The sequence below is a fragment of the Hemicordylus capensis genome, chromosome 8 (assembly GCF_027244095.1).
Source record: "Hemicordylus capensis ecotype Gifberg chromosome 8, rHemCap1.1.pri, whole genome shotgun sequence".
In the NCBI taxonomy this organism is placed as follows: domain Eukaryota; kingdom Metazoa; phylum Chordata; class Lepidosauria; order Squamata; family Cordylidae; genus Hemicordylus; species Hemicordylus capensis.
The window spans coordinates 14,740,748-14,757,893 of NC_069664.1; the positions used below are offsets into that span (position 1 = coordinate 14,740,748).

The window sequence follows — 17,146 nt, forward strand, 5'->3', positions numbered from 1 at the left end:
CAGGGACGCTCAGTCTAACTTGTCTGGTTGCTGGTGTTCTGATGGACTTGTAAATGAATGAGCTGATGTTTAAACTCTGGCCGAGGTGTTGCAGCTAGATCCAATAACAGCACGACACTTTGAACAGATGCTGTCTGTGTTTTCAGTTGGCGCCTTAGAGGAGTGAGAAAGCAATACCTAACTGGTCGGATGTTGCAAATCTCTTTAATATATTAAACAAGAAACATCTGCTAGAAATGGTTCATTTATATGCAAAAACAAAACAAAAACACTTTTAAAAAAATGCTTTCTTTGGCACAGTTGTTGCTCCAAAAAGCTCCGTTTGATATGTCACTAGCTTGTAATGTAAACAGACAACAAAAAGAAGGGTAATAATACAAAGCTTTTCCCAATAATACTGTTTCAGTGTAGCAGGCATACATAACAAGTTCAGCATCACCAATAGCATGTGGGTTGCAGTAATGACATATAAATGGTTTAGGCTCTATTAAATACAAAACATATAAATCGAGAAGGCATTTTCATAGAAAGGGAAAAGGAGACCGCTAGACAGAGGGAAGCATGTATAAATCTATAAAAGAGGGAGTTTTGGAAGATTAATGGGTTGGGGAGGGGGATTAAGTGCTTTATAGCCACCTAAAGGCTCAGCGGGGAAATGCTTGACTAACCAGCAGAAGGTTGCCAGTTTGAATCCCTGCTGGTACTATATCAGGCAGCAGTGATATAGGAAGATGCCGAAAAGCATCCTCTCATACTGTGCAGGAGGAGGCTACCTCTTTGAGTTTCTGGCCCCCGGCAGTGCACAACAGGCAAAGCAATCCCCTCATGTTCTCAGAGGTAGCTTTTGTGTGGACAAGGAAGCTACAAATGGCTCTTGTCTGTATGGGGAGGCATTAGCATTGTGCCAAGTGTAAAGGACTTCTTTCTGCGCCTCTCTAAAATAAACCTGGCACGCTTGATTTCGAGTGAGGCCATATACGCAGGGCTCTCAAACTTGGGTCCCCAGATGATGTTCGACTACAACTCCCATTATCCCCACCAGAAGCAAGGAAGCCGGATACGGCAAGGTTTTTTTCAGTCTCTGTGGACTACATAGACATTTGTTTCTCATTTACAGTACCCGTGCATGCGTCCTCCTTCAAGACAGGACTTCTGTTGGGGGCGATCTCATTCTCTACCAGTCAAATGGTGTTTGTTCCAGAGAAAAATTTGGGTAGAAGTGATTTTGTGGAAGTAAGGTAGGCGGAAAACCTGGGTAGCTTTTCCTCCTACCTGGTTTCCACACCATCACTTCAACCCAGGTTTTCCGCTTACCTTGCTTCCACTCAACCAAAAATTGGGAGTACATGCAGCTCCCATACCCAGGTACAGCCCAGTTTTTGACTGTGTGAATGATCTTGATGTTTTGTATAGAAGCAAGCTACACTCAGAAAAGACTCTTGCAGAAAAGGCACTTTTAACATAGGATGTGCCACTGAGGAGAAGTAAGTCCAGCTCAGAGAGGTTGTTTCGAACACACATATAGCATTTGTCTGAGCCACTTGTACCTGCTGCTCTGGATCTGAGCAATTTTCACTATGGCTTCTTAAGAACAAAAATGACTTGGGTAGTTCTGTAACCCATCGGGCTAAATATTTCTGACTCAGAGGTGGCAAAAGTAGTTGCCTTTGCGGGAGGGGGAGGATACCTTGCTGTGTGGCTTCAGATCTTGAGGCTGGACGGATGCATGGAACTCATGGTAGCTGCTTCATAATGCTAAAGGGCCTGGGCTCGATCCCTAGCCTCTCCAGGTAGGGCTGGGAGAGATTCCTGCCTGAAATGTTGGAAGCTGCTGCCTGTCAGTGTAGCAGAGGATTATGGGAATTGAAGTTCAGCCACATCTGGAGTACCACAGGTTGGGAAGTCGGCCCAAACTGCTTGTTGGCATTCCAACAGCATCTAGGGACCCAACATGGAAGAACCCTGGCCTAGTGCAACAGCCTTCCACTTCATCAGGCTGTGGGTCAGTGTTCGGGATGCCCAGATGTTGCCGACGACAACTCCCAGCATCACCGGCTGCAATGGCCTTTGGCTGGAGATGACTGGAGTTCTGTTTCAACAGTCTCTGAAACTATATTGCAGAGAACAATGCCCACTGGGTGAAGACTGATGCCTAGGGCAATGGTCCCCAGTTGCTGTTCGACTACAGCCAGGGGCGGAGCCACCATGGGGCGAACAGGTTCAAAGATGCCGGGCCGCCGCACCTCAGGGGCCACTCCTTGTGGCTCCAAACGCGCCCCCAAATCACCCCCCGCGTCTGATGCGGGTGGGGGCGGGGCTAAACTCCCTGTGTCTGACAGATGCAGGGGGCGGGGCTGGGGGAGGCCGCGGCGGAGCAGCACCCAAGCCGCCGCTGGCCTCCCTGCGCACCTGACTACAGCTTCTACCATCCCAGCCACAATAGTCTTCATCTGTTGTTCAATGGCTCGAACAGATTGGCAGAACATCCAAAACATACATGTGAAACAAATAAAAATAAAAGGGAATGTCCCAAAGGCACTTAAAAAGAATATTTATCACGTACCCAAGGTATCCTGAACACCATGTTGTGAGCCTCTGAGGATGAGTTCTCAGTCGGTTCTAAAGCAGTTGCATGGAAATCTAGTTTTAGTCCTCTTTCAGCTGCTAAATCGGGGTTTCCAGCAGGGGGTATTAGTATCCCTGAGGGGGACCTGAAGCCCTCCTGCCTCCACACACTGCAGCCGCTCTAGCTGTTCCCCATCTGAGGATCGCTGGCTTGAAGCTGAGTCCGACAGAAGGGGAGGGAGGAGGGTGAAGGCCCTCCTCTGCTTCCGATTGGAGGACTACACGCTGAAGCTCAGCATGCCCCTCCCCTCAGCCTGACTGACAGGCTTCGGGAAATTAGCACTAAGCACACTCATTGGCATGACTAGGAAAAGCAAACTTGTTCCATTAATTTCAACGAGACTCCTTATGTGAGTAGCTTAGTGTGGATGTGAGCCAGGGACTGAAGTTGACTCCCTAGTTGGAACACTTAAGATGATGTTTTTATGTATGTATGCGCACACATACATAAGTAGCAGGCATGAATTATTCCCTTTGCTAAGCAGGATCCACCCTGGTTTGCATTTTAATGGGAGACTACCTGCGTGAGCACTGTAAGATATTCCCCTTAGGCAGGGCTGCTCAACTTTGGCCCTTCTGCAGATGTTGGCCTACAACTCCCGTAACCCCTTGCTATTGGCCACTGTGGCTGGGGATTATGGGAGTTGTAGTCCAAAAATAGCTGTGGGGGCCTAAGTTGAGCAGGCCTGCCCTTGAGGGATGGGGCCACTCTGGGGAGAGCATCTGCAGTCAGAAGGTTCCAAGTTCCCTCCTTGGCAGCATCTCCAGATAGGGCTGAGAGTGACGCCTGCAACCTTGGAGAAGCCACTGCCAGTCTGTGTAGACAGTACTGAGCTAGATGGACCAATGGTTTGACTTGGGATAGGGCAGCTTCCTATGGTTCTATGTTCCACACACATACTTAACTATGGTGGTAATGAGATGAGATACTCCAGTCACTGGTTTACACCCAGATTAAGTTACTCATATGCAGTCTTATTTAAATCAATGGGACAAGTTTACTTATCCTATTGATATCAGTGGGATTACTCATGTGCCCAGACACAGCTCACATTTGTGAGAACTAGGTAAGTGGGACAGAGGAAATAAGGAGTCTGCACACCATGGACACGATTCCTCTGTCTTACCACCATTAATTCTCTTAAAAACCACCACCCACCTCTCCAGGGCGCTTTCCAGATTAAACCCTACGCCAGAGTGACTACGGATCTGCTAAGTGTGCTTCCGTACTTCCTGTGTTGTGACACCACAGCCCCTGCACAGAGAGCAAGGTACCGTTCACATTTCTGATGCTTTATTTCAGATTGTATCTTTGTGTTCTAGTGCTATGACGTTGCAAGTCCATTGCAGAAAAATAGCTGTATTTTCCCGTTGTAGAGTTTGAGATTCTGGGGATCGTTTTGAATATGATCCTGCCAAGTCGAAGCATTTTACCCCTGTTGTAGCATGTAATCTGGAACGCACCCAGCTGCGTTGAAACAATCTCAGCATGCATCAATTTGGTTCACGGACTCGAAGACAGGTGTGAATGGGCCCTGAGCCAATTCCCCACCCTGTGCTGGGGTGGGAAAGTCTTGCTCCCTTATACCCACGGATTGCTTCGTGTCAAGAGCAGGCACTTTAGTTGGCTAGTGTCTGGCCTATACATATGGCCTATACACTACAATAGTAGAGATTTCAGCTTACAGACCTGGCCCTCCGCTGTGTGTCATACAAAGCGTCTAGGATCCAAGTGACATGCAGAAAGGATTAAGATAGATTGCAATACCCCCAGGATGCTCCATGATTGTCCTTCACCTTATAACCTTGGCGTTTCAGGGTCCTCTGCCGCTTCTGGGGTGAGGGGAAGGTTCCCTGGGCAAACCTGGCGGTGCCTCGAATGTGGGGGACCCGGTGAGTGCTTCCTAAGCCCACCGGCAAGTCCCCTCCCCACTCTTTGCACCAGGCAAACCTTCCCCTTTGCAGCAGGCGGGCTAGCTTCTGCCAGTGCCACCCAAGCCCGTTTAGTGCATAAGAACTACCTCCGCAAGCTCGCCTTGCAGGCCCCGCTGACGAGATCCCTGCAGCGTCTGGACCGCATGGAGATCTTTCCCACGTCCTACACCGTGGTCTCGCTCTTCCAGAGCCCGGTTTTCATGCTGGCCGCGCTGTCAGCGCCAGAGAGGTTCATGTCGTACTTGCTGCCCTTCAGGGCCCCGTTCTGATTGGCTGCGTTGAGGGGGAACGATCGCCTCTTACTCTCTTTTTCCAGGGTGGCAGCGGCGGCGGTGGCGTTGGCCTGGTGCTTGAGGTTGTCCCTGCTGGCACTCCTCCGCTGGGCACTGCCAAAGTCTGCCCCCTGGTGGTGGTGGTGGCGGCTGCTGCCGCCACCGTCGCTCAGGTCGGACTGGGTCAGCGGCGACTCCAAGCTCGGGAGCGCCGCCTGGCGCTGATTGTTCAGGGGGCTGTTCCGGCTGCTCTGGTAACTCTCCGAGTGGCTGTTGTGGAGGCTGCCGCTCTCGCTGGTGGGGTGCTCCGAGGAGGGGCCCCGGGCTGCCTTCAGGCGCTGCTGGTGCTTCCCTTCCCGGTACTGCTTAGTCCTGCTTTTGTGGTGCCGGCTGCGCCCGTGCAGGTTGTTGGCGTACCTGGCGGGGTGGGCGTTCTTGCCGCCGGAAGGCTCCGCCTCCTCGGAGCCGGCGGGCGGCAGGGGGTGGCCCTCGGCCTGGCCGAGGGCGACCTGCAGATTGGTGAGCTTGCAGGGACTGGGGGCAGAGTTGGTGCTGCTGGGGGAGGGCGAGGACTTGGCAGAGGGCGCCGCCTCCGGGCTGCCGCCGATGAAGACCTGCGAGCCGTCCTCCGCCCTGGTCCCCGGCTGCCCGTAGGCCTGCATGGGCAGAGCATGCCGGTAGGAGGGGCAGCAGGCAAACCAGGAGCTGCGCACGTCCCCGCGCCGGACGCAGTGGTGCGCGAAGACAAAGAGGCCCAGGAGCAGGGCGGTGACTCCGTAGAGGCAGCTGAACAGGACCTTCAGGAGAGACCAGTGCTGGGACACGGCCAGGGCCCCAAAGGCCCACAGAGTGACGGACAGGAAGTGGGTGATCACCAGCGCCCAGAACTGCACCCCCAGGGAGTAGACGCCATCCGCCTCGACGCCGTGTGGGCTGGAGTGGAGGGTGACGGAGATGGACCCGGAGTCGGTCAGGAAGTTGCTGCTGCCGCCACCGCCGCCGCCACCCAGGCGCTGTGGGGCTTCCAGGGGCTCGGGCGCTGCTTTGGCGTTCTTGGCTTGGCGCTGCAAGCTGATGCCGGCACAGAGGAAGTAGATCCAGGTGAGGAGCACAATGAAGGCCGCGGGGACGTAGAAGGCCCCGATGCTTGGCCTGCAGGCCAGCCAGCAGCTAGGCGGGGGGAGAGAGAAAGTTCAGCAAAGCTAGTAGTGGCCACTCGGTGGTGTGGCAACCTCTGGATCAGAGGCAGGCAACCTGGGCGCTCCGGCTGTGGTTGAACTACAACGCCCATCACCCCCAGCCACAATTGTAGTACAACCACAGCTGGAGAGCCCAGGTTTCCTCGCCCGGATCTGGGGAATAATTTATCCTGCCTTGAAAATGCCCTCCCTGTGATTGGATGCCTTGCAAAAGGGGAGAGTGGCTCACACCTTGATTCTTGGAACGCAGTGGGATAAACTGAGAGCGTGGCTAGTGGCTAGAGTGCTGGACTAGTTCAAATCCCCACGTACACCGCTCTGGACTCCTTGGAGGAAGAGCGGGATATAAATGCAATCAATCAATCAACCAACCAACCAACCAACCAACAAACTTCCACATCACATTAAGCCAGGGATGCCCAACTCTGGCCCTTCGGCTGCTGTTCAACGACAACACCCATCATCCCTGACTATTGGCCACTATGGCTGGAGATGATGGGAATTGTAGTTCCACAACAGCCAGAGGGCTGAAAGTTGTGCAGCCCTGCAGTAAGCCATTTGGTGCTTCTTGCACCAAGAAGTAACTTGGTGCTTCGGGAACGGCTAAAAGGGCCAGATGTTGTAAGTTCTACAGGGGATGAACAAGCCAAGATTAATGCTTAAAAAAAAAAAATTGCCGGGAAAGATGGAATACAAACCATGTCAATACATCGTTAGTACCCTGTGGTTGCATCTGTGGCTCCCAGGACCCTGAGGCAGGCCCATGCTTCAAGAAATGCTTGCTGCTGACATGGGTAATGTGGTTATGGGCATCTTCATGACAGTCAATGGTCTACACACGAGATGATGATCAACGGCAGCCTTGCATCCGTTGACTGTCCCTGCTCTCATGCAGATAGGACCTTGCATGGCTTTGCTTGCTGCCAATAGCATCCAAGTTGATGTCGGGGGCAAAGGGCAATTGGCTTCCTTTCCGAATCTGCCCTGCCCAACCCCTGTCATGCTGACTTTCCTACTCCCCTTGCCCTACTTCTAGGGATGTGTGAGCCGGCTCGAGGTTGAGCCAGCTCACCCGCGAACTGGCCCACCAGGCCAGTCTGGGGCCAGTTTGGAGTTTTTTTCGGGGGGAAATGGCTAACCGCCATTGCGGGGCTGGGGGAGGGGTGCGAACGTGGCGGGTCTCCTGAAGTCTCCCCTCCCCCTGGCCTCTCCCCCAGTCTGAAATGGCCGGTTTCAGGCCATTTTCAGCCCGTTCCAGGCTTCTGTGTGCTGGTGGAAGCCATTTTGGAGGCCACCGCACATGCACACTGGCCATCTGTGACCCAGCCACGCAAATGGCCAGTGCGCATGTGCAGCAGCCTTCAAAATGGCCACTGCCAGTGCACAGAGGCCCAGAACGGCCCAGAAATGACCTGAAATGGGCTGTTTTAGACGGGGGAGGTGAGGCATTGGGAGACACCCCCATGGCTGTGACAGTACCCCGAAAGCTCCACAATGGAGGCAAGTCTGTCATTTCTCCGAACGCAAATTTATTTATTTTTTGTTTCCCCTCTCCAAGAGCTGGTCTTGTGGTAGCACACATGAATTGCCCCCTTTGCTAAGCAGGGTCCCCCCTGGTTTTCATGTGCATGGGAGACCACATGTGAGCACTGGGAAGAGCATCTAGGTTCCAAAGCCCCTCCCTGACATTTTCAAGATATTTTTATGGGTTTTAATGGGAGACTACATGTGTGAGCACTGTCAGATATTCCCCTTAGGCAGGGCTGCTCAACTCTGGCCCTTCTGCAGATGTTGGCCTACAACTCCCATAACCCCTGGCTATCTGCCGCTGTGACTGGGGATTATGGGAGTTGTAGTCCAAAAATAGCTGAGGTGGAGGGGGGTAAGTTGAGCAGGCCTGCCCTTACAGGGTGGGGCCATGTTGGGAAATGCATCTGCATTCAGAAGGTTCCAAGTTCCCTCCCTGGCATCTCCAGATACGGCTGAGAGGGACTCCTATCTGTAACTTTGGAGTAGGCACTGCCAGTCTGTGTAGACAAGCTGGATCTACTGAGCTAGATGGACCAAGGGTCTGACTTGGTATACGGCAGCTGCCTATGTACCTCCTGTGTACACATGTTCCCATGTGTCCTAGCTGCTGCTAACACTGACTCCCAAGCAGGACTTCACCAGGAATAATGTGCCACCAGTGCTACAAACCTTGGCCCCAAAACCAAGTGTTGCAATGACTTACTAAGAATCATGGTCTCCGTAATTATGGATATTGACAGCAGCTGTAATCCCACAGATGATCAGTGGGATCCCGCCGGCAATCAGGTAGAATCTGCAATGCAAAGGAAACTAGTTGCAGAACACATCCCCTGAATGCAGGCATCGTTTAAGAAAGAACACCTAATGGCGCAGAGGGAAAATGACTTGCTTAGCAAGCATGAGGCTGCTGGTTCAAATCCCTGCTGGTATGTTTCCCAGACTATGGGAAACACCTCTATCGGGCAGTAGCGATACAGGAAAGATGCTGAAAGGCATCATTTCGCACTGCGCGGGAGATGGCAATGGTCAACCCCTCCTGCATTCTGCCAAAGACAACCACAGGGCTCTGTAGTCGCCAGGAGTCGACACCGACTCGACAGCACACTTTACCTTTAACAAAGCTATCCAAGTATGCCTTCCCAGAGGCATCTGGTGGGCCACTGTGTGAAACAGCATGCTGGACTAGATAGGCCTTGGGCTTGATCCAGCTGGGCTGTTCTTATATTCTTGTGTAATGCCTTATCCGGCACAGGGATAATGGGAATGAGCCACTATTTCTAGGTTTGAAAACAGGTGGTTCCATCTGTGGAAGGAACATGAGATGTGTCCTGTGCTGAATTCAGAGAGGGACATCCGTTGCAGACCCAGTGTCTGGGGGCTGATGTGGAATTACTGCAACTACTACATATATTACTCTGAACAAACAGACAGAGCAAGGATGAGGTGGTGCAGCAAGAGAGCAGCCTAACAGAACTCCCCAAATCACACAGGTGCAGCGGAGAAGGGGCAATTTCTGACACCCTCCCCTTCCCCAGAAAGCTGTCTGCCACACCTTAAAATATGTCCCCGAGGGCTATACAACCCTCGCGGACATATTCTCAGGTGGGGCAGAGGGCTGCCTGGGGAAGGGCATCAGAAATTGCTGCTACACTGATGCAGTTGGGAAATTCTGTTGGGCTGCTCTCTCGGTGCATTATTGCTCTGTATGTCAGCTCAGGGCAACCCAACTCCTCTCATCAGTCTAGTAACCCACAGCTCCCAGCCAACAAGGCCTATGGAGTCTTCTCCCTCCTTACCGTAGCATTGGCCGTGGGGGTGGCTGGGATGCCTCCCCTTCTGGTTGCTGTGGAGCCTTCCATGTCGCCTCTTTGTAGATCACTCGAGCCATTACCACCATCCACAGAAGAGTCGACAGGGAAGAGTAGTGGAGAATGATGCCAACCTGTAGGAATGGGAAGAGGAGATGACACAGAGCCTTTCTAAATCATACATTGTACCAACTTGAGTGTCAATTTCCATGGGGAATGTTGCTGCCCGTATAAACGACGTTCATGCCACTCCACACGTATTCGTGGTAGAATACGTGGCCCTCAAGTCTGTGGAAAAGGTAGAATTTTTTTAAAAAAACATCCCCCCTCCCCTTTCGCTGTATTGAATGCGGGAGGAGATATAAATAAGAGCCTCCCCATCTCTGGCAACTTTCCCAAAGACCCTGAAGACACATTTGTTCACTCTGGCTTTGAATAGGATTTACAGTCTTAATCGTTTTTAATGCTGGGTTTTCGATGATTTTAAGGTTATCAGTTTTAATTTTGTTTAATTCCGATCGTTTTTGTTGTACCCAGAGATGCAACCCAGAGATGCAAATTTTGGGCAGTATATACATATGTTAAACAAACAAACAAACACTGTCAGTGGGTTTCTGCGAGAGGCGTAGGTGGTAAGCAATCTGATTAGATCCCCCAAAGTCCAGGTTTCTTCCTTGTGTTACATTACTAATCTGTCACATTACTAATCTGCTGCTTCTTAGTCCCAAAGATGTAAGATATGGGGCCAGCCAGTCTGGGAAGAGCACTTGCATGCAGAAGGTTCCAAGTGCCCTCCCTGGCAGCATCTCCAAGACAGGGCTGAGAGAGCTTCGTGCCTCCAATCTTGGAGAAGCCCAGAAGTGGAGGGAGGCCAGTGGCGGCCCGAGTTCTGCCGCCACTGCCCGCCCCCCTCCCCAGCCTCACCCCCTGCGCCTGACATCATATGGGGCGGTACATAAATGTGATAAATCCATACAATAAATAAATAATCAATAATCAATCAATCAATGCCACAGAGCTCTCAGTTACACATGATGCAGGAAACAGTGGCTGAAAGATACAGAGCAAGGATACACTGAAGCCAGAGAGCTGCCTAGCAGAACTAACGAAATGCACCGGTGCAGTGGGAAAGCAGCAATTTTTGAAGCTCCCCCTACCCTAAGAGCCCTCTGTGCCACCTAAAAATACATCTCTGAGGGCTGTGCAACTCTCAGGGACATATACTCGGGTGGCACAGAGAATGTTTTGGGGAAGAAGAGGGAAGCAGCAATTTTTGAAGCCCTCCCTTCTCTAGGAAGCTCTCTGTGCCATCTGAAAATATGTCCCTGAGGGCTATGAGTGTGTAACCCTGTGGAGATTCAGTTGGCACAGATGATGTTTTGGGGAAGGGCATCAATTTTTGATACCCTTCCTTTCCTAGGGCTGTATTTGCAGTACATATTTTGGGGTGGTACAGAGGGTGCCGACAATGATCACTTTGCTGCTGCATTGGTGCAGTGTTGGAGATGAACTTCCAGTGCATCGACCTTTTGCACCAACTGTCCTAATGACCACTAGGGGCATTGGGAGTAGAGACAGTGAGTCAGTTTCTCCCTATCTGTCCCTACTCTATGACCCCTGAACTGACTCTGCAGCCCTTCCCGTGCTGAGTCACAATCCTTCCTTTCCTCCTAGAGAGCAGATGGAAACCTCTCTCTCTCTCTCTCTCCTTACCTATCCACTATGTAGTCCTTTAGATTAGAGATAGGTCTTTCCTATCTAAGTGTATTTAACCAATAAATGTTTAGTGTTTAGTCATACAAGGATCTCCATGTGTTTTCTCTAAACAGCTGCAATATCCAAACCATCCTCTGCTACCTACTCTGTAACTGGAGTGTGTGCTCATTCCTTCGTGCTCTGCTGTTTTACCTACTGGGGGTAAAAATCAACAACCTCTAACATGCAGTTGCTTGGGAAGTCCCCCAGGCTTCCTAGCCTAGCACGTGATTTCCTTAATAAATCTTTGGGACCTGAAGCACCAGTCTCCAGGTACTCTTTAACGAGCCACTCTCTCCTCACACATGCATCCTCTGCTGCATAAAACTCTCCTCTCAAACAAGATGTTCACGGCTGACCTGGTTTTTCCCACCATACTCACCGCTTGGCAGATGACCAAGTAGTTGGTCAGGGTGATGCTACCTGCAAACACGGATGAGGTCATGGCAATGTGGAAGCAGAGGTTGAGCAGCAGGTGCCAGCACTTCCGCGAGATGTGAATGGCGCTGAAAAAGAGACCAATTGCCAGCCATGGGAAAGAAGGGCTGGTAATTGTGCTACTGCATTTGCGCAGTTCTTGTGCATAGTGCAACAGCAAGCTTGCACAACTGCGCAAACATTATGTGCACATGTAACTGCGAAAATGCACATGTAACATGAACATGCTACAAACACACGTTACAAATGCACGTTACAAGTGCACATAATGCACATGTTACAAATGCACACGCTACAAGGGAACATAATGTACACGTTACAAATACATGTAACAAATGCACATAATGAACGTCACAAATGCACGTCACAAATGCACATAATGCACCTCACAAATGCACATAATGCACATGTTACAAATGCACATGTTACAACTGCATATAATGCACATGTAACATTGTGAAATAGGTCAGCTGATTATTTTGGACCGCTTCTAACTCAATGGTTCTTCCTGCCTACATGCCCCAACACCAAGGGGATTCTCCTCTATCTTCACAGGAACCACGCAGAAGGTGGACACTGGTATTCTCACCTCACTGTGGAGAGGAGAGCTGGTCTTGTGGTGGCAAGCATGACTTGTCCCCACAGCTAAGCAGGGTCTGCCCTGGTTGCATCTGAATGGGAGACTTGATGTGTGAGCACTGCAAGATATTCCCCTCAGGGGATGAAGCTGCTCTGGGAAGAGCAGAAGGTTCCAAGTTCCCTCCCTGGTGGCATCTCAAGATAGGGCTGAGAGAGATTCCTGCTTGCAACCTTGGAGAAGCCACTGCCAGTCTGTGAAGACAATACTGAGCTAGATAGACCAATGGTCTGACTCAGTATATGGCAGTTTCCTATGTTCCTATCCTCTTCCACCTCCTAGAAGCTGACTGGACACGTTCGCAACCCTTCCAGCCCCCAAGTCTGCAGGACGAACTGGACCCTTCACAGGCAAGTGTGAGTGTATACAGCTTGCAGTGTGCACGTAGTTTTGTGCAAATTACTAAACAGATGCATTTATTATATAAGTCAAACGGGAACTGAACCTCTGGAAAATGTTGAGTACAGAGCACTTGGACTGCTCTGTGTGTGTTGAAGCAAACGTGAGCAACTGTTGGAGATGGGGGGGCGGATGTTGGGGATGGAGCCACAGATCAGTGGTGGGATATCTGCTTTGCATGCAGAAGATCCCAAGTTTAATCCCTGGCAGCATCTCCAGATAGGGCTGGGAAAGCCTCCTGCCTGAAACCTTGGAGAAGATGCTGCCAGTCAGTGCAGACAATACTGAACTAGGTGGACCAAGGGTCTGACTCAGTAGAAGGCTGCTTCCTATGTTTCTCTGTCTCCCTATGCAGATTAGTAATCACATATGTGTGAGACGTCAGCTGAACCCAGATTGAATCAAACCAGTGATGCAGCTCCAGTATATTTCCGAGCCACAGGGTCCCCCCGCCCCACCCCAGGGTTAAGGAGAAGACTCACCTGTGATGCACGATGTAGCTGATGATGGTAGCAAAGAGGCTCAGCAGGAGGAGGGCTGTGCAGGTATAAATGACAGAGTACAGCACCTCAGCCGGGCTGGAGGACTCACCCAGGAAGTTGCTAAGCTCCTGTGTTGATGGAGATGGTGAGATAATTGTAATTATAATGTGCAGTGCTAGGTGGGTCAGGAATTCAAGCAGCAGGTGGTAGCTAAAGCCCTGGGGATGGGGCACCCTATTCTGACCCCATGGAGACCCCTGCCTTCACAGCAGTCCTGGGAGGTTTCCCTTTGGGATGCAGTCTAAGTAGGGTTCCCCCCCCTCGAAATTCCGGGTTTCACCCAGATTTTAAGCGTCTCACCATTGTTTAGCCCTCCCATATTCGCCCGGATTTCAGCTTTCATTATAAAAGAAAAAAGTTGGGGGGGGGAGCTAAGCTCTAGCCCTTGTAGAAGCGGAGTTATGGAGCAAAATGTGCAGCTCTACGTTTTGGGGAGGGCCTTCGGGCAAATTGCAGGCGGTGGACCCAATCCTCACTACCACCCCGAGGGAGGTGGCAGGCAGGTGAGAAGAGGTTTCTGGTGGATAATTCCCGCCGTAACATGGGTTCCCGTTGTGGCTGGGGACGATGGGAGTTGCAGTCCAACAGCATCTGAGGACCAGTGTTCTCTGTAACAGGGATTCCAAGAAGTTGTTGACCTAGGTTCCCAGCATCCCCAGCTGCAATGGCATTTGGCTGTGGATTATGGGAGTTGTAGTCAACTTGGCCTCAGAGACCTGAAAGGCCAAGTTGAAGACAGATCATCCTGGAGAGAATCTATCTATGTGGTCACGAAGAGTCGACACTGACTTGACGGCACTTAATCAATCAATCAGTCAACAACATCTGGGAATCCCTGTTATGGGGAGCACTGTTGAGGATCCAAGGTTGGGATCACCTGCGGTATTGAATGCCTAACTGAGCAGTGGAGGCAAGGAGCAGCAGCGGGTTCTGGTAAGCCAGTGGTTCCCAACCTGGTTCCCCCAGATGTTGCTGAACTACAACTCCCAGCATCCCCAGCTACAATTTATTTATTTATTTATTTATTGCATTTCTATCCCACTCTTCCTCTTCCTCTGAGGCTGACCCCTGGGAAGACAGGTTCTAAAGATGCCCAAGCAGGGAGCTGCTTGCCTGGGAAGCTTGGGAACGCCGGCATCGTTGCACCCCGCCCATCCTCGTCCCCTCCCCTCCCCTCCCCTGCTTACCATCAATACCGCAACGTTGCTGAGGTGCTGGCAGATGACAGTGGTGACATTGGGCTCCAGGGCAACCAGTTGGCAGCCTTCGGCTCTCCAGCCCCCGTAACCGTCCAGCACGTCGAAGTCCCAGTAAGCGGCCGTGCGGTCCGTCCCCTTGCCAAGATGCCGCAGCGAAATGGCGACAGGCTCGGTGAGGTTGCTTATTCCGCAGTCATCTGGAGAGGAGGAGGAGGAGGAGACAAGGCAACAGCGGCTGATGAGAGAGGAGAGCTGGTCTGGTGGTAGCAAGCATGACTCGTCCCCTTAGCTAAGTGGGGTCTGCCTTGGTTGCATTTGAATGGGAGACTAGAAGTGTGAGCACTGCAAGATATTCCTTTCAAGGGATGGAGCCACTCTGGGAAGAGCATCTAGGTACCAAGTTCCCTCCCTGGCAGCATCTCCAAGACAGGGCTGAGAGAGAGATCCCTGCCTGCAGCCTTGGAGAAGCCACTGCCAGTCTGTGTAGACAACACTGAGCTAGATGGACCAAGGGTCTGGCTCAGTAGATGGCAGCTTCCTATGTTCTTTGCCCCACACTATAGTCTGGCTCAGCACAGCTACCCAATGTGGCCTCTGACAGGCTTTGTGCAGAGTCAGTAGTTGTGGGGAATGGCATTTCCTCTACTCCAGCCTCACAAGCCTCAGAAGGCTGGGGAGGGGGTTCTGAGCACCCCGTCCCTCCTCCATCTGTCAGGGAGAGGGAATGCCTTGCTCCTCCCCAGGAGCCCACACAAGCAGCCCCCCTCCATCTTCACTGGCCTCCTCATCACTGGCTTCAAGCCCAATATATATGTCCCCAGGCTCTGCCAACACCCCTTAGCCCCTTCCCCTGCCTTCCATTCCCAGCCTCCTGTATTCTGCCCGTCAGTCCTTAAAGGGGCCGCCTTACAGGGCTCCTTTCCCTCTCCTTGCATCATCCCCCCCCCGCCCCCCAGTCTCTGTAGAGCGGAGGGACCTGCTAGCTCCTGGCTGCAGGCAGGCAATGTCGTGTCGGGCCATTCTGGCCTAGTCAAGGGCGGCCATCCTCCCAGCTTCCACGCCCTCCCCCACCTCCCAGCATGGTTGCTGTCAGCTTCATGCACGGGCCGGGCAATCCCCAGCTGTTGATCTGGTTGCCACTCGGTCAAAAGAACATAAGAACAGCCCTGCTGGATCAGGCCCAAGGCCCATCTAGTCCAGCATCCTGTTTCACACAGTGGCCCACCAGATGCCCCTGGAAGCCACAGGCAGGAGTTGAGGGCATGTCCTCTCTCCTGCTGTTACTCCCCTGCAGCTGGTACTCGGAGGCATCCTGCCTCTGAGGCTGGAGGTAGCCCACAGCCCTCCGACTAGTAGCCATTGATAGACCTCTCCTCCATGAAGTTATCCAAACCCCTCTTCAAGTCATCCAAGTTGTTGGCTGTCACCACATTTTGTGGCAGAGAATTCCACAAATTGATTATGCGTTGTGTGAAAAAGTACTTCCGTTTGTTGGTCCTAAATGTCCTGGCAATCAGTTTCATGGGATGACCCTTGGTTCTAGTGTTATGTGAGAGGGAGAAGAATTTCTCTCTACCCACTTTCTCCACACCATGCATGATTTTATAGACCTCTATCATGTCTCCCCACATTCGGCTTTTTCCTACCCTAAAAAGCCCCAGGTGTTGTAGCCTTGCCTCATAAGGAAGGTGCTCTAGGTCGGGTGAGTGCCCTGCCCTCCTGGGCATTGGGGGAGAATCCCAACATGTAGTTATGGGGAATAGCTACCACGTGTATGTGGAATAACCACTGCTCTGCTTTTATACCCAGTTAGCAGGTGGGGGTGGGCGAGGGCGGGAGGACTGACTGCCCCAAGACCACAAAGGGCGCACAACTCAAATGCCCGGAGGGCCAGAACCAACCACGACATGGTGTTCAGGGGCCAAAGTCAACTTCCAGCTCATTATTACATTAAAATGAATTATTGTTAAGGGTATTTCTGAAAGCAATAATTAGTTAATTGTGGCTCTTTTCCTCTCATCAAGGGACCGCCATTTTAACCACAGAGGGTAAGCAGAAAACAGGCCCTGCCCCATCTCAGGTAGTGGAGCACCTGGAGTGCACGTCAGCCCCAGACAAAGGTCAAGTCCTCTCCTCTCCTGAAATTGCTGTTACTTTCAGGGTGTTTTTCTCACAGTAGGCTTTACCGCAAGTTTACTGCGAGGCTTTACTGCGAGCTCAAAGTTGCCCCCCCAAATTGACACAAAAGTGGATTTTTTTAAAAGGTAAAGTGTGCCCTCAAGTCGGTGTCACCTCCTGGCGCCCACAGAGCCCTGTGGTTGTCTTTGGTAGAACACAGGAGGGGTTACCATTGCCATCTCCCACACAGTATGAGATGATGCCTTTCAGCATCTTCCTAGATTGCTGCTGCCCGATATAGGTGTTTCCCATAATCTGAGAAACATATCAGTGGGAATTTGAACCGGCAACCTCTGGCTTGATAATCAAGTCATTTCCCAGTGCGCCATTAGGTGGGATTTTTTTTACCCTGGATATAAAACAAGCTAGACCCGAATCGTGTGTGAAGTGCTCCCCAATAGGGACTTTGGGGTAATTCTGGCTGATATATGAACACACACCCTCCATTCTGGAGGAGATGCAGGCTGAAAGTCCTGTGTGAAAAACATAGGTTGCTTCCTATGTTCCTAACCTGCTCCATGCAGTGCTAGTTTGTTATGGCAGGGAATTCTCCCCCTCCCCACTGGCCCCATAGGGAGTCATTCAAAAATGCAACCCCTGCTAAATTCTGTTTGAAATGGTACAGTCCT

At 51.6% G+C, this 17,146-nt stretch overlaps 1 protein-coding gene across 2 annotated transcripts in view; it reads right to left on the reverse strand.

The window, feature by feature from the left end:
* Nucleotides 1-187: 187 nt before the first annotated feature.
* ADGRA2 (adhesion G protein-coupled receptor A2) overlaps nt 188-17,146 on the reverse strand; it is a 128,005-nt gene continuing 111,046 nt past the window's right edge. For both annotated transcript variants that reach the window (XM_053269500.1, XM_053269499.1), the window contains 6 exons: nt 14,328-14,536; nt 13,081-13,208; nt 11,507-11,630; nt 9,358-9,503; nt 8,265-8,354; nt 188-6,002 (listed from right to left, as the gene is read on the reverse strand). In XM_053269500.1, the coding sequence (XP_053125475.1) occupies nt 4,724-6,002; nt 8,265-8,354; nt 9,358-9,503; nt 11,507-11,630; nt 13,081-13,208; nt 14,328-14,536 (1,976 nt within the window). In that variant the 3' untranslated portion in view covers nt 188-4,723. The remainder of the gene's footprint in view (nt 6,003-8,264; nt 8,355-9,357; nt 9,504-11,506; nt 11,631-13,080; nt 13,209-14,327; nt 14,537-17,146) is intronic.